This window comes from Elephantulus edwardii, unplaced genomic scaffold (assembly GCF_000299155.1).
Source record: "Elephantulus edwardii isolate Elephantulus edwardi_28Jun2011 unplaced genomic scaffold, EleEdw1.0 scaffold00054, whole genome shotgun sequence".
Lineage (NCBI taxonomy): Eukaryota > Metazoa > Chordata > Mammalia > Macroscelidea > Macroscelididae > Elephantulus > Elephantulus edwardii.
Window position 1 is genome coordinate 13,902,113 of NW_006399804.1, and position 24,422 is coordinate 13,926,534.

General features: G+C 36.7%; 1 protein-coding gene across 1 annotated transcript in view; it reads right to left on the reverse strand.

Moving 5' to 3' along the window:
* Positions 1–24,422, reverse strand: part of MPP7 (membrane protein, palmitoylated 7 (MAGUK p55 subfamily member 7)) — a 151,360-nt gene that overhangs the window by 68,277 nt on the left and 58,661 nt on the right. The window contains exons 4-9 of the mRNA XM_006887090.1: positions 20,023–20,154; positions 17,094–17,175; positions 14,949–15,034; positions 10,575–10,649; positions 10,194–10,390; positions 9,680–9,744 (exon numbers count right to left, since the gene is read on the reverse strand). Of these exons, the coding sequence (XP_006887152.1) occupies positions 9,680–9,744; positions 10,194–10,390; positions 10,575–10,649; positions 14,949–15,034; positions 17,094–17,175; positions 20,023–20,154 (637 nt within the window). The remainder of the gene's footprint in view (positions 1–9,679; positions 9,745–10,193; positions 10,391–10,574; positions 10,650–14,948; positions 15,035–17,093; positions 17,176–20,022; positions 20,155–24,422) is intronic.

The window sequence follows — 24,422 nt, forward strand, 5'->3', positions numbered from 1 at the left end:
TCAGGATAGATGTTTTGAATGTATACACCCCTTATTCGGATGTAGAGTTTCTGGGTAGCACAACAGTCAGTCTACTCCCACATCTGTGTGGGCTAAAAGATATCACTGTACTATGCAGGGTAACTTTTATACATGTACCTTCAATTTCCTCTGAGAAGCACAAAGGAAAAAGAGAAAGGAAATTATTAAATGTGCAGAAAATATAATTAAAGCAGGAAGATGTTGCATCCAAGAAGGAAAAAAAAGAAAATCCACCTACCACACTCAACTGCTTCCTCATCTTAGAAAAGCCAAAGAGAAAAAAGAGAATGTTTTAAATGTTTCAAAATTATGAGGCAACTACTAAGTAGAATTTAAGAGAAACTGCATTTTAGACTACACTGTATTCTTGGTCTAAAAATAACATGTACACATATAAAATAGGAACACAAATGTCTCCCTGCAACTTAGGAAATAACTCATTGAGAAATATAAACAAAAAATTGTCAGCCTTTCCCCCTTCAAATAACACCTTCTATTAAGGGATTATGTTATTTTCATAGAACATTTTTTGCTTATAAATAAATATATATCTGTCTAACACTGAAGAGATTTCATAACAAAGAGAGTAAAAATAAAGGATCTTAGAAACAAATTTTACCCTTCATCTGTTTAAAAACCCAGTAAACTTAACTATTTGCAGGTAATTATCATACACATATCAAATGGCCAGAATTCTTTATTTTTATTGTGTCTATTTCATTTGATGTATTTTTAAAAAAAAAAAACATATAATTTTTAAATAACTAGAAGAAAAACGAAAGTGAAATTTAGTTTAAATATCCAGCCACCAACTAACAAAAACCTAGGCCAAATAGATTCACTGAAGAATTCTACCAACTATTTGAAGAAGAATTGACAACAAACCTACTCAAACTATTTCAGAAGACAGAGGAGGAAAGAATAGTCTTGAATTTATTCTACAAGGTCAACATAAACCTGATACCAAAGCTAGGCAAAGACACCACTGAAAGAGGAAATTGTAGATCAATATTCTTCAGGAATACAGATACAAAAATTCACCAAAAAAAAAAAAAATCGAGTTAACAGAAATCAATCATAAAATAAGAAAAAGAAATAAATCCTAAAATAACAACACATTCTGGTCAACTTAGATTTATATTAAGTATGTAAAGATAGTTTAAAGATTAGAAAATAAATGTAACCTACTGCATTAAGTAGAACAAAGGAAGAGAATCACATGATTATTACAACCAGTGCAGAAAGAGCATTTGATAGAATCTAACACCTATTCCCAACAAAAACTCTTACCAAAATATGAATAAAAGGGAAATTCTTCAACGTATCAGAAGTAGATACATAAAACCAATTGTTGTGGTTGTTAGATACCGTCAAGTCAAGTACGACTCACAGCTTCCATATGAACAACAGCCCTGAAAACCTATTCTCTCCAGTGCCATCCTCATCATCTGTGACACACCTGGATCCATTTCTGCAGTCGCTGTGTCCTATCATCCCATTGGGGTTCTTCCTCTTTTGCTACGTTTCCCTCCCCATTATGTCCCTTTCCAAGAAGTAGCCTTTTCTAACAACATGTCCAAAATATATATGATGAAGCCTCACTATCTTTGCCTCCAAGGCAAACTGGCAACACTTTTTCCAAGACATTTTTATTCTTTTGGCAATCCAAAATCAATAGCTAGGATTATTTCCAAAGGAAAAAGACAAAAATCATTCTGTTTGAGAATGGAAATTAGACAAAGATGCCCTTTATCACCGTTTTTCGCCAACACACTGGAAGCCCTAGCTAGAGGAATAACACAACAAAAGGAAAGAGGGGGGAAAAAAGTATGAAAATAGGAAAGAAACAAAAGTATTTCTTTTTTTAAGATGACATGATCTAATACATAGAAAATCCCAGAAGCTATACCAGAACTAAAAGGAGTTAGCAGAGTGGCAGAGAAAAATCACTAACAGGAGAGAAAAAACTCACTGCTGTCGAGCTGGAACTAACTCGTGACTGACCCCTTAGCGGAATTTCAGATGCTGTAAATTGCATAGGATGGGATTAGCCATCTTTCTCCCAAGACAAGATAGTAGACTCATGCTAATTTTGGTGAAGGGGAAGATAATACATAATATGTAGGAAGTCATCAGGGCATAATCAAGGCAATCGACATTGAAAGGTATCCAAGAGTACAAGTCAACAAAAGTACTATTACAGATATAATTCTGCAAAGACAATAAAAAAAATAATAATGTATGAGTGGATACTTATGTAGTTATATAAAGTGAACAAGGTTGAGAGGACATATTATATTAATTGTAATATGTAGAGTTGCCAATTGATATTCTTACATACATATTTCTATATGCTGCAAATATACTCACATATATAATAGAGCACATGGGGTTCACTGTCATTAACCTTCTAGGACTGAGACACTGAGCTGCAGGGCAAGCAATTAACATGCATAAAGACTATATTTCACCTCTTTCTTTGGTGAGCAGCGACTGAGGTCTTACATTGTTCTGAGTGACCATCTAAGTTATAATCACTAATCTCTTTCTCTCTGGAGAAAGAAGAGTGGAGAAAACTCAAAGATTTCATGAAGCAATGAGTCCAGAGAATTCATGGTCCACATGGACCACAGACCCCATGAATGTGAGACCAGAAGAACTAGACAGTGTCTGGCTACAACCACCTCTCACCCAGATCCTAACAGAAGCCACTGGATAAAGTAGGGGGAAAAGAATGAAATTCAAATGGATTCAAAACAAAACAAAACAAAACAAAAGACAAGACATAAAGGTCTGACAGATACTCTTCTAAGTTAGAACTGACTCTACTCCCAGAGATCACCTGTCACCTACATAAAGGGTCTAGAAATTGACCACTAACTCTTGGGAAGATCATGCTCCTCAGAACAATGAATTATACTAGATCAAAAGGGCAGCATCTGCCCAAAAGCAAAGTCACAATGGCAAGAAGAATGAAAATTGGGAAAATGAAAATGGGGGACACAGGGTAGAAATGGGCAGAGTGTAGGATTGCAACTGATGCCATGGAACACTTTTTAGCCTGTTGAATGGGGAACTAATATGCTCTGTAAACTTACATCCAAACCACAAAATATTATTTTAAAGCTTTTTTCTCCCCACCAGATAACTCACCTTTAGTTCATGGTGAAAATTAAACAGAAACAAAACCTAATCGCAAGTCAAAGCAGAATATAGAATCTTAGAATAGACAGGTGTGCTCAACACAGTTCTCTGCTTGCTTATCTCTTCAAACCAGAGAATGACGGCCAAATAAAACACTTAAAACGCATCCCACTGTATTTTTTTAAAGATCTAGGGGTCCTTAACATAGACCTTTGATGTTTATCTTACTATATGGCTTTCCTAGCCACCAAAATCTGACCTGTGGGTGGGCAGGAATATGTGAAGGGCATGTTAGCCTATGCACAAGAGTATTGGATAGTTTTGCCAATAAATTGAACAGCTCTAGCCACAGATCTTAGATCTTCTCCCTCTAGTGAAGAAGTAAAAGACTTTGCCAAGCAAAGAGAGCAAGAGAGCACACAATGTTCTTCGAGGGGGACAAGATGTTCTTACTCCAGCTACACCTACAGCAACAGCCATGACTGAACTAGAGATCCTCATGAGATGGAACCTTGGGAGTGCTACCTCACTGGAACTGAAGCTTTTCCCAAGTTTGTTGGACTATTAGGAGTGAAGGGCCTTAATTCACAGGGCTGAGAACTTTGTAACTTGGTCCAAAGCCGTGAGGCTCAAGGCTGAGGTGCCTAGGAGCACATTTCAAGAGCTCTCCTGACTGTTTTGGGCTACTACCTGGATTATATAACCTTTTGACTTCCCTAACATGGTTCTGTGTGGTCTGTGGGCTATTGCACAGGATTCTGAACCAGCAAAGCAATTGAAATTTCTGTTGAAAGGAGCAGAATGAGGTACAGGACGCTGAGGGACATGTCTGAATGCTCATGGGAATTGGTTGTGTTGTTATACTGTTGATGGGGCCAATTCCCTTTGTAACGTTGATAAAGTTCAGACATGGCTGTCCCCACATGACCTTTGCTCTTTTTATAGTTTTAGTTCTTTTGGGAAAATATGAGCAGTGTGATCAACCACAGGTAAGAAGGAAGTTTCTCATGCCATAGGTTATTTCCTGAGGATGCAACATACTAGATACCCTTGACAAGTGGAGATATCCTGTCAGTACTGGGGACTCAAGTAATCCAATTTGTGAGTGTATTTATACACACTTCACTAGAAAACAGACAATACACTTTTCTGAGATGGCATACCAAACCATGTAGTTAGGCATGACGGGAATGATACCAGCAATATTTAAAATGACTCATTTTGCAATGTCCAACATTCAACCAGTGGGCTATTTCCTGATAAAAACAGTATGATATAGATATATTATTATAGATAGATAGATAGATATAGATAGACAGATTGATTATTAACTGCACTGAAATTCCAAAGGTATTCGGAATTATGAATTTGGATTATGTTACACCATGGTTAATCCCGTGTGATTAACAGCCTCTGAAAATCCAATGGAGGGTCAGTTACGGGTCAGTTCCAACTTGATGGTACACAACAACAACAACAACAACAACAAAATAGCATATAAATCAGATGATAAATGTCATGTCACCAAAAAGAAACAAAAAATTAAAATTCCAGTTAAAAATACACAATAAAAATAAGCACATATTTATGGCATTACATATAGTGTATACTTTCGCTCTAATAAAAGGTCATGAATATGCTACATAAATTCATATATTCCCTGTAGTCAGTTTTTATTAAGTAGGAAGCTAATTGTATTTTTTAGCCTAATCCTACACACACACACCACCCCTTCAATAAAACATCATGCTTACTGCACATCCAGTAGAAAAAGCAAGAGAGCATATTTCTTTAAACCTCACAAATTTAAATAAAGAAGAAAGGGCATAAGGGTTATCTTGGTCACAAGAGAGTATAAATAACTGCAAGGTTTTTACTATGTGCAAAGCACTGTTCTACACACGTCAAATAGGTAAATCTATTTTCCAACATCTCTATGAGATCAATACTATTTTGGTCCCATTTCACAGATGAGAAAACAGAGGTAGAAAGAAATGCAGAGCTCAAGGACAGTAAAACCAGGACCCACACGCAGGCCATCTGCCTCCACAGCCTATATTCTTGATCCCTCCCCTATTTAAAAATACAAGGAGGGTAGAGGTCAAGACAAATACGTTTCTTCCAGTTTTTCCATCTACTCTTAGACCTCAAGTCTGTATTTCCTGGGCAGGACAACCTGGAAGGTGCAGAAGGGCCTTCTCTATTCCCTATAAGGATTTCACTGTTAACTATCTTCAAGTACTAAAGTGTAGAATAGGAAAATTATAAAAAATGTAGACTAGAGGTCAAGGTGGTTATGGAAAGTTGTTTTTGTGAAAAGGCTGCATGAAGAAATTTTGAAAGTCTTTGCACAACAGGGTTGTAATAAGTTTTCTACCCAAAGTTGGCTTACTCTGAATGAGACACACCAGATAATCTTGACAAACGGAGAAACTGTCTATATTGGTATAACATAAACCAAATTAAAAAACTCATTGCCATTAGTTGGAACGGACTTATATCTGACCCTCCAGTGAATTTTCATAGGCTTAAAATTGCATGGGAAAAGATTGCTCATGTTCAACCAACTGCCTTTGGGCTCACAACACAATTTCTTACCCTCTAGGCCACCAGTAAACTCTCCCCTTATACAATGCTTTGTCCCTACCTTAAGCTCTCTCTCAGTAAAAGACTGCTGTAATTCTTAATCATTGGTCTTTCAAAACATTGGTAATACATACAATGAAGTAATTTACTCAATGTTTTCAATTCATTCCTTAATAGACTGTGATCTTTAGTCCACAGACAACCTGATTTTGAATGAAAGAGGTGCTATCTTTCTTGAAAAGACACCCTTTTGATGCAGTTAAAGATTTTCTTTCTCTGTTAACCATTTCTTTCCGCCCCTCTCCAACCCATATGATGAAAATTACCATTGGTTAAATAAATCCTAAAATGTTTTTACTTTCTAATCTTTACAAAGCCAGTAAATTATTAATTTTTACTTTTAAGTTCATATTTATAATGAGCAATATTTTACACCTTTTCAAAAGATTTCTATTTTGACAACCAACAAGCAAACTCAGCAGTATAATGGAAAATTATATGTGAAAATTCTGATGTAAAACACATAAAGTTTTCTCCCTTTATGAACATCATATATACTAAAATGCAATACAAATTATATAATAGTGAAGTTCAAGTAAATTTTATGTTGATGGTATGGAGATAACTCTTAACTTTCACACTTGGATTTCAATAAAACAGAACAAACTGTGTTTCAAATAATCGACATTTTTATTTCTTTCTTAAAGGTTGGTTATAATATTGCTTTACATATGTAACTGCCTAAATCAGCTTTAGGCAGAAAATCATAGTATGCATTAAATTATATTGACAGAAGAAGGACAAGCTGCCAAGTTTCTGTCATGAAAAACTATTCTTATATGCTACTTGAGACATAGGGTATGCTTTTTCTCATATCCAGACCACTTAAGCTGTGTCCTTTACATAGTAATCTAAGTAAAAGTTGTTCGTATCAAAGAAATCTGACACATCCTAGATTTGCTCTTTGGTCTGTATTCCTAACACAACTCAATTATTGTTAGGATATATCATTAGATGTGGGAAAACAAATTTCTACTATATGGGTTTTTTCTTGTTAGATAAGCAAGTCTTTCAAAAGTTTAAGAGGAGAGGAGAAGACTACTTCATTTATCAAACCTCTAAGTGGCATGTTTTAAGTTTAAGAGTTTTTGTTTTAGTTGTTTGAAATATAGAAAAAAGGCAAATAAATTTGTTTTAGAAGACTATTTTCTGAGTAGGTATCAAATAACCAACCGCCAAAAGTTCAGTTTTGCATCAAGAAGCTAGTTTTGAAGCCAAAGTAGCCACCTTTATCACAGCTCCTGACTCTATTTACTTAGAGCCAAAACCCAGAGTTCTGTCACAGATAAGAAAGCTCAGATAACATGGTTAGGATCTGCCATGGCTTTTTACTTCCATGTTGGCATAAATATAACCCTTACAATTTCAGAACCATCTTTTACGTAACATTTTCCTAAATGTGAACTTTAGTGGTGACAGTCCACTATGAATCAGATAAAAAGTTAAATCATAGGTAATCACTTAGTAAGGAAAGGTTCACTGGATAATTTGAGATATAACATCTGTGACTAAATTCTTTATTCAAAAACACAGTGATGATAATGTCTTCCTGAGTTTAAGGATACATCTTCATGATTTAAAGAAGAAAATGTTTCATCATAATGAATATTTTCCATAAACTTACAAACACCAACATGGCAGAATTACTTTGCTTTTAGATGTTCTCATTAACCAGAAACTGTTCCTAAGATCAATCTTACAAATTCATGGTCCAAGTTATAAGAATAAAAACTATTTTATATGTTTCTGTTTTTCTTCAAAGTATTATTCTATGATTTAGCAAAGGGTATGATAAAATCAAATTCCTATTCTGAAAATCTATGTACCAAATGTTCAAATCCAGAAAGCAGTAACTCAAATAGATTAAAAAGACTTAGTTATATAAGGGATCACTATCAAACACATAGATGGTGCTTTTAGATGTCTTTCAAAATGTTATAAATCAAGCACAATGATTTCTGCATGATTTTTCATTACAAAGGGTTCAGAGAAACAGCACTAAAAAAATTTCAATTTTTTGAGAATAAACAGACTGGATTTTATTAATTCCATAGAAATATTTGGTCAAAGTCACATTTCCTTTGCATTATTGATTGACTTTTGAGACTACTGACCAGAATGAAAATAACAACTTTATACTGGAATACCACATTTTCAGTAAATCACATCTAATTCAAAATAAAAAACAAAAAAGAAGAGGACAGTGGAGGAGGACCAAAGGAAGAAAAAAAAAAACAGTAAACATTTTTAATGCTTCAAAACCAGAAAACTAGTAATCATTCAAAATGAATTAATTATAATAAAAATAAATACTCAGATATAAATACTGGAATTACTAAAGTGAAAAAGTAAGCAAAATTAACAGTTTAAATGAATATTTTTACACACACATGCACTCATTTATCTCTACTTACTCACATCCATACACATTTTAAAAGAACTACTGAAAAAGCAATAATTCTTTACAGACACATCCTTTTCTCAAAAGTTGAATATTTTTTTAGAAGTTCAAAGATTTTTTTTAAAAAAACTAACGAAAAAGTTCTTTGCAGAAATACAGATCTCTAACAAAAACTTGAAATAATGAAAATCTATGAATTAGCAGTTTTCATTGTCTATGCTTCTGATTACTCAAAATAAATTTGGCTATAAATTCAAATCTGAATATAATTACATTTATTTTTATTTTGAAGTTACGCATCCTTTACCCACAGACAGCAAACACTTTAGAATTGTGCAGGTCTCCAACCTTCAGACTTAAAAATGTCTCAGAGTAAACCAAACAGATCCTTCAAAGTGCCCTTCAGTTGGATGAGTTGTCAGTAAAGTCACTATAGTGAAGAACAATGTAACATTCTACTCAAACTTTACGCTTTCTGATGTCATGCCACCTGTGGCATTCTATGACAAGTGTTTTCCCCCCTTTTGCTCAGACTTAACGTAGCAAGGAACAAGCAGGCTTTTGAATGAGAACTCACTCCACTTTAAGTATTTGCTTGCTTGCAAGATTTATACTCGACTATAGTTTGGCTCTCTTATACTGTGATTCCTGGGTTCTAAGTGTCTACAAACTGACAGAAATAACAGGAGATGTGAAAAATGCAACAATACCAAAACCAGATGTTGGTATAAAATTCCAGGGCCATTTATTTGCTCATTTTGCCTTTTAATGTACAACTTCCACAGTGAAAACAAAGAACTCCAGCATCACCCACCTAAAATACTTAGAATCATGAAATGTGTAGGGGTGAGGTAGTAGAATATTTATTAGATGGGGACCTCAGGTTGGGGAGCAAAAGAAATCTGACAGAATAGGCTGAAAGAAAGTAAAATGTCCCTTAACCCACCCTATATCTTCAGCAGTACTCCATAATCTTTACTCTCACTGTTTTTAATCTCTAGTCTTGTGATCACTCCAAACAGGGTAAAGGTTACAGTTTTGATTTGTGGGTATGAAAGGAATCGCTCTTAGACACAATGGGGTTTGCTCCTAAAATCATTTTTTACCTTTCCCCACCCCTCTTAATCTTCACCAAATCTCCTGGCTTTGGAGAAATTAGAGCTGCAGTTCAGATTACATTAATAAAATATCTAAATTCCGGAAAAAAAGGAGAATAGCAGTATTAGTTATATTACCAGATACAAAGTCATGATTTATTACAAACAACCCAAACATCCCTAAATCTGCAAAGGATTCACCTACATTTTCCTACATGAAATTTTTCATCTGTTCAATTCCTGCAAAAGGATCATTTAAAACAACTGAAAGGTAATAAGACCTCTTGTTCTGCCACAAACACCTGCTTTAGTAGTTAAAAAAAAAAGGGCAAGATTTGGTTATTCTGCATTCTTACATTAACAAACTTACATGATTTCCTGTTGGAAATTTTCAAAGGTTGAACTAATATTTCTGGTCTTCTCAGGGCCAATCTCCTGGGGGAAAATAAGGTCAATATGCCTATCAATTTCCAGTACGGGTCTGAGATGAACACATCAAAATATTCAAAGTCTGAAGAGAGACTTATACAGTTAGGGAAAAATGAACACAGTGCAATATAAAGGAAGAAATAAATCCTCCACTCTTAAAGTGTTCCGAACTAATTCCCACCGCCCAGATTACAGATATGTACACCAATTTCATTTCAGATACCAATGTGCTATTTTCCATCTGCTTCGCAACAAAAACCAAAACCAGTCCTGTCGTATTATTGTTGGTCATTACTCCTAAGTGGGTAGACAAAACAGAAATCCAAGTCCGGGGGATAAAGGATTCCAAGGCGAGGTTTGCAAGTCTGCCTTATCACAGCTATGCAGGGATGGTATTTTGCAGAGAACAAAAAATTGTTTTCAGAAAAGGCCACGATGATCTGCCAAGAGCTCACCTTTCCTGGAAGTGCTTGGAGGGAATCAGGCCAGCTCTTGGATTGGCATCTCCTTCATGCTTTGCTTGCCACCATGTTGCATCATCCTGGCTCATAATCTGAAGTATATCTCCTTTTTTGAAAGCAAGTCCAGCTTCTTTACATGGAATTGCTTTGTCCTCACTAGGACTGTAGTCAAAGAGGGCTTTGATAAACACCTAGAAGAAAGGTGCATTTAAGATTAAGTACAGAATATATATCCAAGACAGCCTTCACTCTTTTGATTTAATAAATAACTAGGCTACCAAAACAAACTTACAGTGACAAAGCAGTTAAGAGTTATTTGGAAAAACACTGCTTTTGGCAACACTCCCTCACCCAATTTGTAAGAGTTTCAATTACCTTGCCTTCTTTAGATGGAGTCTCCTCTTTGATGCTGGGTATAATCTTAAACGTAATTGCTCCCTGGGACTGAGCCTGATATTGAAACAAAGAAATAGTTACAAGAAAATTTCTAGAGCTAAAGGGAAATAGCTTTAGAAATAGGTCTAGGGAGCTCTGGTGGCATGTGGTTTGAGACCACCAGCCGTTCCATGAGAAAAGGATGGGCAATCTCCTCCTGTGTGATTAAATGCCTCTGAAAACCCACTTGGGGGTCAGCTATGGTTCAGTTCTAACTTGACGGTACACAACAACAACAAAGGGAAATTAGAGAAAAACATGATGAAAAGTGAATGATCAGAAAAGCTACTCAGGTAGATCAAAATGAGGAAACCAGTTCATCAGAAATTCTTAAATCTAAGAAGGCATAAAAGTTTGACAAAAAATGAAAAACTAACCACTAAAACCATTTTTACTTCCTATGTATTTTATTACATCAATGACTGTAAATATACTGTCATGAGATTTGTCCCAACTCATAAAATAATCCTCAATCAGTTTTCCAAAGCTGTAGATCTTTACAATAAGAGACTGGCCACTTTTATCTCGTGAAGTGACCAGTGGTTTTAAACTGCTAATATGTTAGGCACTATGATGATGAGGATGGCACAGCCTACAACAGGGCTCAGGTCTGCTGTTCATCATAGGGTCACTATGCGTCATACTCGACTCAATGGCACTTAACAACAACAACACCAGGGCTCCTTTCTGTGACTTTATTACTATCCATATTGAGTTACTTCAGAATAAAAATAAATAAGGCACAGTGCCTTAAAGAAAGAAAATGTTACCAGATTAGAAACAAGTTTTGTGCAATTAGTTTTTGTCAAATTAATGTACAAAGCTCAGGGCATTGTATTTATTGGAGCCGTGATTAAGTGCTTTTTTGGTAAAAGGTTGGTGGTTCAAACCTCTGGCTGCTACATAGGGAGAAACATATAGTAGTTGGTTTCTGGAAACATGAGTCTCAGGAAACCTTATTGGGCAGCTTGATTGTCATGTGGAGTTGCTAGGATTGGAATTCATTTGATGGCAATAGCAATAGGATACCATGTTTTTAAGGACAAAGAAAGGAAGGAGAGAAGAAAAGAGGAAGGTCACTAAGACTCATTATCAGCAATGTAATGTCTGATTTATCACTGTTACTAGCACAGTAGCAATTAAGTGGGGATCTCCTGTGGCATAGTCAATGGGGAGCTGCAATGCTAATGCAAAGGTCGTGCTTCTCTAGCAGTTTGAATCCACCAGCAGCTCAGTGGGAGAAAGACAGGCAATCTCGTCCACTGTGATCAAGTCTTGGAAAACCTGCTGGAGGGTCAGTTCTGAGTTGCTTCCAACTCCTTAGCAATGAGAGAAAGAGTTGTATATTGGTTTATCCAGGTCAGTTTTGTTCTTTTAAAACATTCTGATTTGCAAAATTTGGCAATCTGCAAGATAAAAATATCCCTACTGTAGGCAATTTTAGGAAGCTCTGGTGTCCTAGTGCTAAGAAGCTGTGCTGCAATACCAAAGGCACGTGATTCAGATCCACCAGTTGTTCTGCTAGTGAAGGATGAGCAATCTCCTCCCTTCCTATTTGTTAACTGCCTCTCAAAACCTGCTGGTGGGTCAACTATGAGTTGGTTCTGACTCAACAACACACAACAACAGCAGAGCCAGTTTTAGTACACCAGCAGGAAATCACTGTAAGATGGAATTAGGACATGACTCAGAGTCAGTCTTTTGCACCAGAGGAGGGAACTCTAACACAAGATTGACATTTATTAGAAATAGGCTTTAATGGTGCAACTATCAAAGTTTTATTAAGGAATAGCTTATTTTTAAATGGCAATATCATTATAATTACTTCATGAATCTCATTAAGAATTCATATAGTAGGTAAAGTGAAAGGGGGAAAAATCTCTAGACATGATGGTAATTATAAAAACAGAGTTCTGTACAGAAATTATGTTAGTCATAGAACAGATTTCAGGTCTTTTGTGCAAAACTTACTCTGTCGTATTCGACTTGACGACACTTAAGCACTGCTAAATGAGACTGGTGCTGTTTTATCTGGAGGAATACTCTTCCTCTTTGTACCTCACTCTTTGTCAATGTGCAGTATGAAGTAACCTTGGCTGCTGTGATGCTGAACCTTGTGCCATAGGGATATCAAATACTAGAATGGCTTCCCAATGTGGACAGTGTTTGGTGGAGCTCCCAGTTGTAAAATAGGCTTGGAAGCAGGACTGGCATCCACTTCCTAAACATGTGCCTCTGGAAACTCTATGAACTTGGTGAAATGACTACAGTTATGGAAAGGCATTGGGTCTTTTGTTCATAGAGTCACTATGAGTCATACTCAACTCAACAGCAATCAACAACATCCTATTCTGGCTTTATTTTTTTTTTTGGCATTTATGTAGTACATAAATGTTAGAACAGTGTCACTATAATTCAGTATATGTACGGTATCTATTATTACTGTAGTATGGACAGAAAAATGGATAATGGTAACACAACGGTTGCGTTATAATTGACTCATTGTTGTTTATTGTTATTAAATACTGTTGAGTCAGAAAGACCCAGAGCTGTTCTTCCACCTGATTTTCAGAGACAGAAAACTGCAAGAGAAGAGAATCCCCATCTTTCTCTCGCAGAACAGGAGGTGGATTTGACATGAGTGCCTTTGGTAGGCAGTACAATTCCTTACCACTAGGTCTCCAGATCTAGTAAGTTATTCTATAAGAACTACAATGATGGATGGTAATAGATCAAGTCAATGCTCCTGATAGTTTCCAACTATTTTTAACTTTTGTTTATATACATTCTTTTCCCTGCTTGCCAAATTATTTCCTTGGACTATATTTACAATTTAGTTTTGTGTGTTGTGGATTTTTTTCTTAAGTTGTAGCAAATATATAATAAAATATTTCATTATTCATCCCAAATCCCATGATATTACATTTATCATGTTGTACAACTGAATTTCTTGCCTAAAAGAGTATGCATATTTGAAAGTTTCTGAAGGTCCCACAGAAAGGTTCTATTAATTTAGCCAACTACCAAAAGTAAACAAACACATCTATTCCCATATACTCCAGCCAGCTCTAAGGATTAGAGATTTTAAATTACCACCTATCCATCATTTTTAGACATGTGTTTACTTTAATAACTTGTCTGTGTGCATGCATTGTCAATTTTTCTATACACTTTTTCTCTTCATTTTTGTATGGAATGCTGAAGTACTCATTTTCTTTCATGTATCAGGCTGCTACACAAAAGGTTGGTAGTTCCAAGCCATCAGCAATTCCATAGGAAAAACATGGGTAGTCCATTCCTGTAAAGGTTTACAGCCTCACAAACCCAAGAAAAGGCTGCTATGCATTGGGGCTGACTCAGTAGCAATGGGTTCTTTATTATCAGATGTTTAAAGTATTTTCCTACAATTTCTTTTTTTTTTTTTAATTTACGAGATTCTTTTCTATACAGAAAGTTTCCAAGTGCAACAGTCACATCTGTGACTTATGTCTTTTATTTTCCTATCAAGTTTTTAAACAAGTAGCTTTCCCTCTCCTATAATTCTAAAAAATGTTTTTCTTGTGTTTTTAAGAGTTTGGTTTTTTAAAAAAAATACTAAAATAGCTCATTTGTTGGAAATTCACTTTGGTGTATGGAGCAAAAGGGGACCAATTTTTCCCATATGAATCAATAACCAATTAATCCATTAACATTTATTAAATACTTCTATCATTTTCTTATACTCTTAACTGCATCATAAATTTTCAAATATGCATAGGTCTAGTCTGGTATTTTTCATTATTGTAGATTTATAGTATGTTACACTATATATAATAGAGACAATCTCCCTTTCACTTTATCCTTGCAAATGAACTGTATAATATTAAAAATACCCAAATAATCTCATTTAGTTTAGACCTCATAAAACAGCTTAATCTGCTTCACTACGTTATACACTTTCAAATTACAGCTTAAAATATGGCCACATAGATGGAAGATGGAAGAAGAGAAATGTATCACAAAAAACGGAGCAGACACACTATCTTTATAACACTTCATATGGAATGGCCATGCACTAATCTTAAGTATTAAGTAGGATATAATATATAAAAACACTCTAGTGAGATAGTCACCTTAACTTATACTTATTTTATAAGTTAGAACATTGAGGCATAGATTAAGATATTTTCCAAAGATACCAAGAGACGAAGCCAGGCTTTAAAGTCTATTCTACTAAATCCAAATCCTGTATCAAGTCTCAAATGTAGCAACTTAAACATTTCTTATTACAATTTTATTTTAAAATTTAAGATTTATTTTAAATGTGCACATTACCAAAATCTGTATTACTTCTTCAGGCCTTTTATCCTCTACAGGAATCCCATTCACTTCCCTAAGTTCATCACCAACATGAATAAGACCTGAGAAATGACAAATGTGTTAGCTTAGCAGTGTTAAAAGCAAATTAAATGGGAATTTGCACTTGTTTCCATAATTAGAACATTTTTATGTTCTCTTAATGCCTTTAAAGACTAGAATAACATGGCAATGAATCAAATTATAGCACAATAATGCTGGCAAAGAAATGACAGCAAGAGGTCAACTTTACCTAGAAATTTACATCACAGATTTTTTTTTAAGAAAACGTAAAATGTATTTTTACAATGGACTGAATATTTTAGTAGTTGTTTCCAAATCAGAAACTCTTTTAAAAAATAATGTCTTTCATAAACTGGTATCACTAAACTGTGGGTGGGTAAGGATGAAATGAATGGTAAACAGTGTTCTTTATATATACTTTGGGCACGTGTCCAGGAGAGACAGGTCCTTAGAGTAGGACGTCATGCTAGAAAGGATGGAGGGACAACGGAGAAGAAGGAGACCCCGGATGAGATGGACTGATACAGTAACTGAGCACTGGGGGTTGGTGTGTCAGAATTAGTGAGACTGGCTCAGTACAGGGCAAGGTTCAGAGTTGCTGTACATAGGGTCACTCTGGGTCATAGGCGCCTCGATGGCACATAACAACAACAATATATAATTTAAATTTAAAACAGCAGGCAGATTTTAAAAGTCTGCAACTATTGAAACTATACAGACAACTTTTTGTACTTGACTGTGCTCCTCAAGGGAACCGTATTCTTAGTTCAAATTTTAGCATCATAGTTTCATGAATAGCTTCCTTAGTTGGGAGGTCTAGTTAGGGTCATGAACCTCCCCAGTCAATTGGTCTAATACTGCTCTACCACCTAGTTCAGTTGCTTAAGATACAACAATTGTTCTCTACTCACTAGGAACAATGAAAGAAGGGAAAGAATTGGATGGCAGGTCTATGTCTCACCTTGATATCATGGTGCCCAGCTACAGTACAGAGCATCTTCATCAAGAACTCAACAGATGGATCTTGATGAAGATGAGATAAAAATATGGAGAACTTACATATTTATTGGAAATCTGACTTACTAGAAACACTAAGACAGAACTGCTCCAGAACCACGACTCAGAGGCATCAATTCTTCTGTCATCCTTAATCACTGTCCAGCTCTCTAAAGCATAACAAGTAATTGCAAAGACCATGGCCTGGATATGCGTACTTTAGTCTCTAGAATGACATCACTGCTTTTCAGTTCTCTAGAGAGATTCCCTGAAAGCAGATTTTCCAAATGCAATTTGTCTCTTGATTTCTTGACTGCTAGTGTTAGGCGTGTTGATCTAACTTATTTAAATGAGGAATGTTCTCTTGAGTATTGTGCCTTTTAAAGAGTTTAGCATGTAGGATTAAATGGCCAACATTAACTCTACACAGAGAAACAGTATAGAGAAATCTAGGCCAACACCAGTGAAATCATTTGGGTAGAGGAAGGGAGAATGGTAACATGGTGTAACCACTATCAGTGAACTATACATGCAAACTTATTGAATGGGTGTGTCAGAGGCGGTGCGGTTGGCGCAGGATAGAGCAGGGTTTAGAGTTGTTGTGCATAGGGTCGCTATGAGTCGGAAACGACTCGACGGCACATAACAACAACAACAACATGTTTGGCTGCATTTTTTACTATATGTACCTATTTCTTTATAGAGGAAACAGGAGTGCCATCCACTTCCTAAACAACATACGTCTAGAAACTCTGTTCACTTTGATAAATGGCAATGGTTGTGGAAGGGATTCAGGCCTTTTATTCAAGGGGTCACCATGAATCATACTCAACTCAACGACAATCAAAAACAACAATCTATACAGACAGACAGATATATGTACACATATATATGCACATAATAATATAGAACTTGCGAAAGCTGTGTAACCTAGGGCATAAAGATTTCTCTATCACTTCTTAAATTCATCCCCACATGCCATAGAGAAAATATTTTTACTTGTTTTGCAATGTTGTATCACAAGATTACTATTTTCTTGATGACATACTGAAAATGAGTACAAAATACAACTTAACTTCTCTCTAATCACTTTTAAAATCTTACCACTTCTATCTGCAGCTCCTCCTCTCATGATTCTAGCCACAACAATGGCCCCAGTCTGCTCATCCTTCTTAATGGTTGCTCCCTATTTAAGAGAAAAATAAAAGCATTTGTGGAGAAATGTATGCATTAGGTAGCAAGAGGCATGATGCAGAATAAAAAGTAGACATCTAGAAAAAAATGAAAACATTTCTAAAATCTTTATGGAATGAATAAATAAGAATAGGATTACTGTTTACCTTACAAATACTTCCAGACTCAGACATTTCTGCTGTACATATCAGTTAGGGCTGTGGTTATTGTTGTATACCATGAAGTCAGAACTGACCCATGGCTGACACTGAAAACCCGCTGGAGGGCAAACTATTGGTCCAACATCAGTTAAAGTATCTAGCATAATTCAAACATTTTTTTGAAATCTGTAAGCTTATCATTGTTAAAAGTAAAAAGCATCTCCATGCATTTTAACACTGCTTCTTTTCATTCTTTTTATTCCCATAATAGGGAGCATTGGTGGCTTAGTGTTAAGATGCTGTCCTGCAACTCCAAAGACATGCAGTTCAAATCCACCAGTTGCTCCCCAGGAGAAAGATGGGCAATATCCTCCCATGTAATTAAACTGTCTCTGAAAACCAGCTGGAGGCTTAGCTAGGGGTTGGTTCTAATTTGACGATACTCAACAATAAGAATTCCTGTAATACTCCATGAAAAAGATAGTGACTACATTATTAAGACTAAGTTAGAGACAAAGATTACAGACTAAGTTATATACATAAAATCAAGGCAGCTGACACTTGTGTTGCTACTGTTGTTGAATACTGTCAAGTTGGAATCTACTCACTGCTGCCACTTCACTATACTTTCAGAGGCAGTAAAATACACAGGAGGAGACTGCCTATCTTCCTCTTATGAGCAGCTGGTGGATTCAAACCACATGACCTTGAGATTGCAGCACAGCTTCTTGCCACTATGCCACCAGAGCTTCCTATCTGACACTTAGCTTAATGCTTTTTCTCTTTCATTAAGCTACCTACACTTGGACAAGGAGGCAGTCATCAGAACAGAGCAAGGAAGCACTGCAAGGTTCAAAACTGGGAAGGGTATACACCAGAGATGTATCCTATCTCTGTATCTTTTCAATCCATATGCAAGACACATTATCTGGGAATCTGGGCTTTATGAGGAGAAATGTCCCATCAGAATTAGAGAAAGACTCATCAACAACCTGCATTACGCAGATGACACAACTCTGCTTGCTGAAACTGAGGAGGACCTGAAGTTATTGTTGCAGAAGGTCAAGGACTGCAGCTTTCAATATGAGCTGATGCTCAACATCAAGAAAATAAAGATTCTCACCACTAGGCCAATTGGAGAGCATCATGATAAACGGTAAAGAGACAGATTTTTAAGCTTTAGTTTGCTTGGCTCCACAATCAACATTCTTGGCACAAGCGGTGAGGAAATTAAAAGACAAATTGCACTGGGAAAGTCAGCTGTCAGAGACCTCTCCAAAGTACTGAAGAATAAAAATGTCATTCTAGAGACTAAGTTGAGCCTGATCTAAGTCTTTGTAATTACTTGCTATGCATCAAAGAGCTGGACAATTACTAGAGATGATAGAAGTAGAATTGATGCCGTTGAGCTGTGGTGCTGGATTAGAGTACTGAATATACCATAAAGAGCCAGGAGAACAAACAGGTTGGTCCTAGAGAGGGCGAGCCCAGGCTGCTCCTTGGAGCCAAGGATTGTGAAGCTACATTTCACATACTGTGGACATGTTGTAAGGAGGGACCAGTCCTTGGAGAAGGACACCATGCTTGGGAGGGTGGAAGGACAGTACAAGAGAGGGAGACCCTTGATGAGATGGATTGGTTCCGTGACTGGGGTAATGCAGGTAGGTGAGTCAGAGACAATATGATTGGCAAGGGATAGAGCAGGGCTGTTGTACATAGGGTCACTATGAGCAGCAGGTGACTTGATGGCACATAACAACAGCAACATCATAATAGCGAGGGTTGGTTACAATTATAAAAAATAAAGGGACAGAACAAGAGAAATTAGCCATATTTCATGACTAACACTAGTATAAATGAATATAAGAATGTTCTCTTCATTTTTAATAACTAGGATTATGCCAATACCTAGGAAAAACAGAATTAACATTCTGGCATAACATTAGGAAACAATTTCAGAAGATTCCAGAAATCATTTGTTTATGGATGTTTACAGACTAATTAATGGAATGCTGCATTGCAAGAACAAAACACACAAATGGATTACTTTATATGCTCTTTTCCTTCCAACAGGCTGGCACTGATTTAGAAAAGTGGGCCTATATTGCATCACACAGCTAAAAATACACACATGAGGTGGGGAGGAGGACAGGGGTGGTTCAGTGGTAGAATTCTTGCTTTCCATGTGGGGGACCAGGCTTCAATTTCTTTCCTAGCCAACACGCCTCATACACAACCACTAGCTATCTGTCAATGGCAGGCTGCATGCTGCCACGATACTAAATCCCATGATGTAATTCAACACGGTGTGAATTCTGGTGCTAAGATATCCTTTACATTTTGAACTATCAAACACCAGTTTTCTTCTCATTTCAAGTAAGTCTGCTTTCTAGACAAGCCATAAGCAATTCTTTTTAAGTTACACCATTTGATTGAAAATCAGCTATGATTAGTATTATGCTAGTCTTTCTTTTAGAAATGCCAACAGGTCACTTTCAAAATTAAAGATAATGAGGATCAACAGGGTCATCTTATTTGATTTCATTGTCCATTAATAAATGGTCCAATTCATTTAAAGTCTTGAAGGTACAAGAAGTGCATTTTGAAGAGGCATACATATGGCAAGTCCACCAGATCTGGCTGACTCATGGTCTTTGCTCACATTCCACCACAAAATGCAGACCGAAGGGACAACTCACCAGTGGTTCTCTATTTTTGACCAGTCGAATTATTTTCACTGAGTCTTCTTCATCATCAATATCATCAGGCATAGGGGGTAATACTGGATCATAATTCTTCTGAGCCACAGTGTCATGTACAGAAAGCAAAGCCTATAAAATTCAACATTTGGGTTTAAATATATATGCAGTTACATACACACACACACACACACACACACACACACACACACGTGTGTATACACATACGTACATATATAAAAATAAAATACAAAAATCTGAATACACAAAATTATAAGTGAAATAAAATCTGTTAATTTTAATAAAAATGGCAACAGATCAGGGAAAAAATATTTGGCAATACCATTTCAGACAACGGTCTCACATCAAAATTTTACTGAATCCTACAGGGCCTCCACAAGAAAAGAACTGATAACACAATTACAAAATGGGCAAAAGACATGGAAAGAATTTTCACAAATGAAGACATTTGGATGGCCAACAGACATGCTCAATCACTGGCAATAAGAGAGGAGCAAATCAAAACCACAATGAAATACCATCTCATCCTATAGGCAGTTGTTGTTGTTGTTACGTGTGACTCATAGAGACCCTATGTACAACAGCCCTAAACTCTGCTCTGTCCTGTGTCAATCTCACTGTCTCCGATACACTCATCCCGATTACCCCAGTCATTGAATCAATCCACCTCCTCGAGGGCCTTCCCCTCCTGCGCCTGCCGTCCACCCTCCCAAGCATCATGTCCTTCTCCAAGGACCGGTCCCCTCCTTACAACAGGACCAGAGTAACTCAGACAAAGCCTCAGAATCCTTGCCTCCAAGGAGGAGCCCAGTTTAAACCGTTCCAGGCTGAATCTGTTTTCTTAGCAGTCCATGGTACCCTCAGCACTCTTCTCCAGCACCACAGCTCAAAGGCATCAATTCTCCTTTTATCCTCCTTAGTCATTGTCCAACTCTCTGATGCATAACAAGTGATTGCAAAGACCATGGCCTGTATCGGGCACATCTTAGTCTCCAGAGACACACCACTGCTCTTCAGTACTTTAGAGAGGTCCCTAACAGCAGACTTTCCCATTGTAATACATCTTTTAATTTCCTGGCTGCTGGTGCCAAGAGTGTTGATTGTGGAGCCAAGCAGACTAAAGCTGTGAACAATCTCAATCTCTTCGCCATCCATCCGGATGCTGCCAATTGGTCCAGTGGTGAGAATCTTTGTCTTCCTGACATTTAGCCTCAATCCATATTGAAGGCTGCAGTCCTTGACCTTCTGCAGCAAGCGTTTCAGGTCCTCCTCAGTTTCAGCAAGCAGGGTTGTGTCATCTGCATAACGCAGATTATTGATAGATCTTCCACCAATCCTGATGTTGCATTTCTCCTCATAGAGCCCAGCCTCCTGGATGATCTGTTCTGCATACAAGTTGAAAAGGTATGGAGACAGGACACATCCCTGGCATATGCCCTTCCCAATGGATAATGAAGAGATTGAGATTGTTGACAGCTTCTGTTTACTTGGCTCTACCATCAACACTCTTGGTACCAGCAGGCAGGAAATAAAAGACAAATTTCACAGGGAAAGTCTGTTGTCAGAGACCTCGCCAAGGTACTGAGGAGCAACGATATCAATCTGGAGACGAAGGTGGACCTGATACAGGCCACAGCCTTTGCAATTACTTGCTATGCATCACAGAGTTGGACAATGACTAACGATGATAGAAGGAGAGTTGATGTCTTTGAGGTTTGGTGCTGGAGAAGAGCGTTGAATATACCATACACTGCTAGGAGAAAAAAACAAGTTCATCATGGAAAGGGTGAACTTGGAGGTAAGGATTCTGAAGCTTCATCTGACATACTTTGAAATGTTGCAAGGAGGGATTAGTCCTTGGAGAGGGATGTCATGCTTGGGAGGGTGGAGGGACAGCACAGGAGAAGAAGACCCTCGATGAGATAGATTGATTCCGTCCCTGGGGTAATGGGGATAGGATTGTCAGAGATAATAAGAATGGCAAGGGATAGTGCAGGGTTTAGGGTTGTTGTACACAGTTGTTATGAGTTGCAAGCGACTTGATGGCACATAACAACAACTGATGAAGAAAAAAAAAAGATCTACTAATAGTAAGAAAGAAAAGTCAGAGAATGTAGTGTGTCCTTTGGATCTGAAATGCTTGTGCCAAAATTTCCTGGAGTCATAAGGTGGTACAATGACAAGACAGGCTGTGTGTGGATCAGGAGACCAATATAAGATAGAGCTTTAGGCTCAGAAGGAGGAAGCTAACCACCTTCAGACAGAAGATTTACTGGTTAGTGGGTGCCTTTGTGTATTCATTAGGGAACTAGATTTCTTGATTTATGGAGGTAAAGCTCAGCTTCCGTGGAGTTGGATTACTGGTACTTAAAATTACAGAGCTAAAAGAGCTTTATAGCACTTACCAGGGTAAAACCCATGAGACTGAGGACCAGAAAGAGACCTGCCTTTAGTCATGACTAGAAAGCAGCTGTTCTGACCAAAGAATTGCAAAGAAGCTGGAGGAAGAAATGAACGTGAGAGATGAAAGGTACTAAAAATATTTAAGCCTAATTTGTAAAGAAAAAAATTACAATGTCTAAAATGAAAAAAAAACAAACCCAAAAAACTAATGATACTGAAATCAGTTAGACATGGTAAGAGAAAACAATGAGCGGCAGGAAGCTTGCAATGGTCAAATATAAATTTAATTGTTTTCCCAAAGAAAAAGGAGCTTAAAAAGTATTTGAATAAGTATCACAGAAAATAGTCCAAATTTAGTTGAAAATGTAAACCAACAGGTCCAAGAAGCTCAATAAACCTTTGAGCACAATAAAATCAAAGGGAACAAAACTAAATTGCTTAATTTCAGTGAGAAAGAAAGTCTGACAAAAATCCTAAAAGCAGCCAGGGAAGAAATAAGGTATATCATACAAAAAAGAACAGAGATTAAAATGGCAACACATTTCCCATGAGAAACAACGTGAGCCACAAAACAATGAAGCAACATCTTGAAAACATTTAAGGAAAAGTGCTATCAACCTTAACTTTTATATCCAGTGCAAATGTATTTTAGAAATTAAAGATAGTTAAACATTTTAAAAGATATAGAAAGTTGAAAGAATTCTATGAGAAGCAGAAATCTTTCAGGCAGGGGTTAAAGCACAACAGACAGAAATCTGGATTTACACAGTGAGATTGGTTAACACCAGATATTGCCTCAACTTGAGTAATTAATTACCTTGCACAGAGAACGAAAGAGAGAACCAATGAACATATTTTAAAACAAATAAAAAGAAAATCATATATAGTTTTCTTTCTGACATTTAAAATCATCCCTATATCTAGATTCTTTAAAAGTTCCCCAGGAGGACATTATGCTGAGTGAAATATCTCAGTCACAAAAGGGCAAATACTGCAAAACACCATTGTTATAAAACAGGACTGACATGGGGGTTTGGGGACAAACTAGGAAAAGAGGGGACAGATCATGAACATTGCATTGGAACAGATAAAGGAAAGTACTGTTTAAAAGGATTATAGGATCAGGCATTATTTGTATGACAAATAACTGAACTGGGAAGGGGGAGGAAAATGTGCAAACATCAATGAATGAAAATTCAACTTTTCTGTAAACTTTCTTTACAATCACATACATACACACACACACACAAAGTTCCTTAAGACTGACAGATATTACGTTCATCTCTTTTAAGAGCTTTGCTCTACAAATATTGCCAGATAGAGATTTTTATTTTGGTCACCTGTAAGTAGTTTTGTATTTAATTTTCCTATGTTAACTGTGGTGATTTCACTATTAATGTGCAGATTTTTCTTTCAAAAGGTAAAACCTACATGAAAATTGTGTTTCCATATGCCATAAACACCAATGAAAACTGATGGGTTTGCCTGTTGCTCAGAAGAATTTTCAGGAAATTGAACACTGGGCCTTGTAACTCATCAGGCTCATGAGTTTCCCTGACTTACACCCCCTGGAGTCAAGTCTCAGATATTCTAAGTATCTGTCAAGTCCCCTGATTTAAGGGTCCAACTCCTAGGATGAGAAGTAGTGATTTATCCCTCCAGAAGGAAGCTTAGCTTTTCCCGTTAGCACACTTGACTGAAGTCTCATCTCTCCTGCAGACTGAGGGAATGAATAATTTCTGGTGAGTGAATGTTTTTGGAAAAGTTGAAAAAAACCTACAACAAATCTATTTTAGTGCCTTTTTACAATCTACCAAAATTTTCCCTGACTTCCTAAATTATAACATCATGTTCTTGAGATTATATGACTTTGTTTTATCAAAAGTGAGCTGGAATGGTGACTCTTATAGGTTGAATTTTCTTTACAGTGGCAATTTGAGGCAGAACATTTTTGTCTTTGTTTTCTATGGAAATTC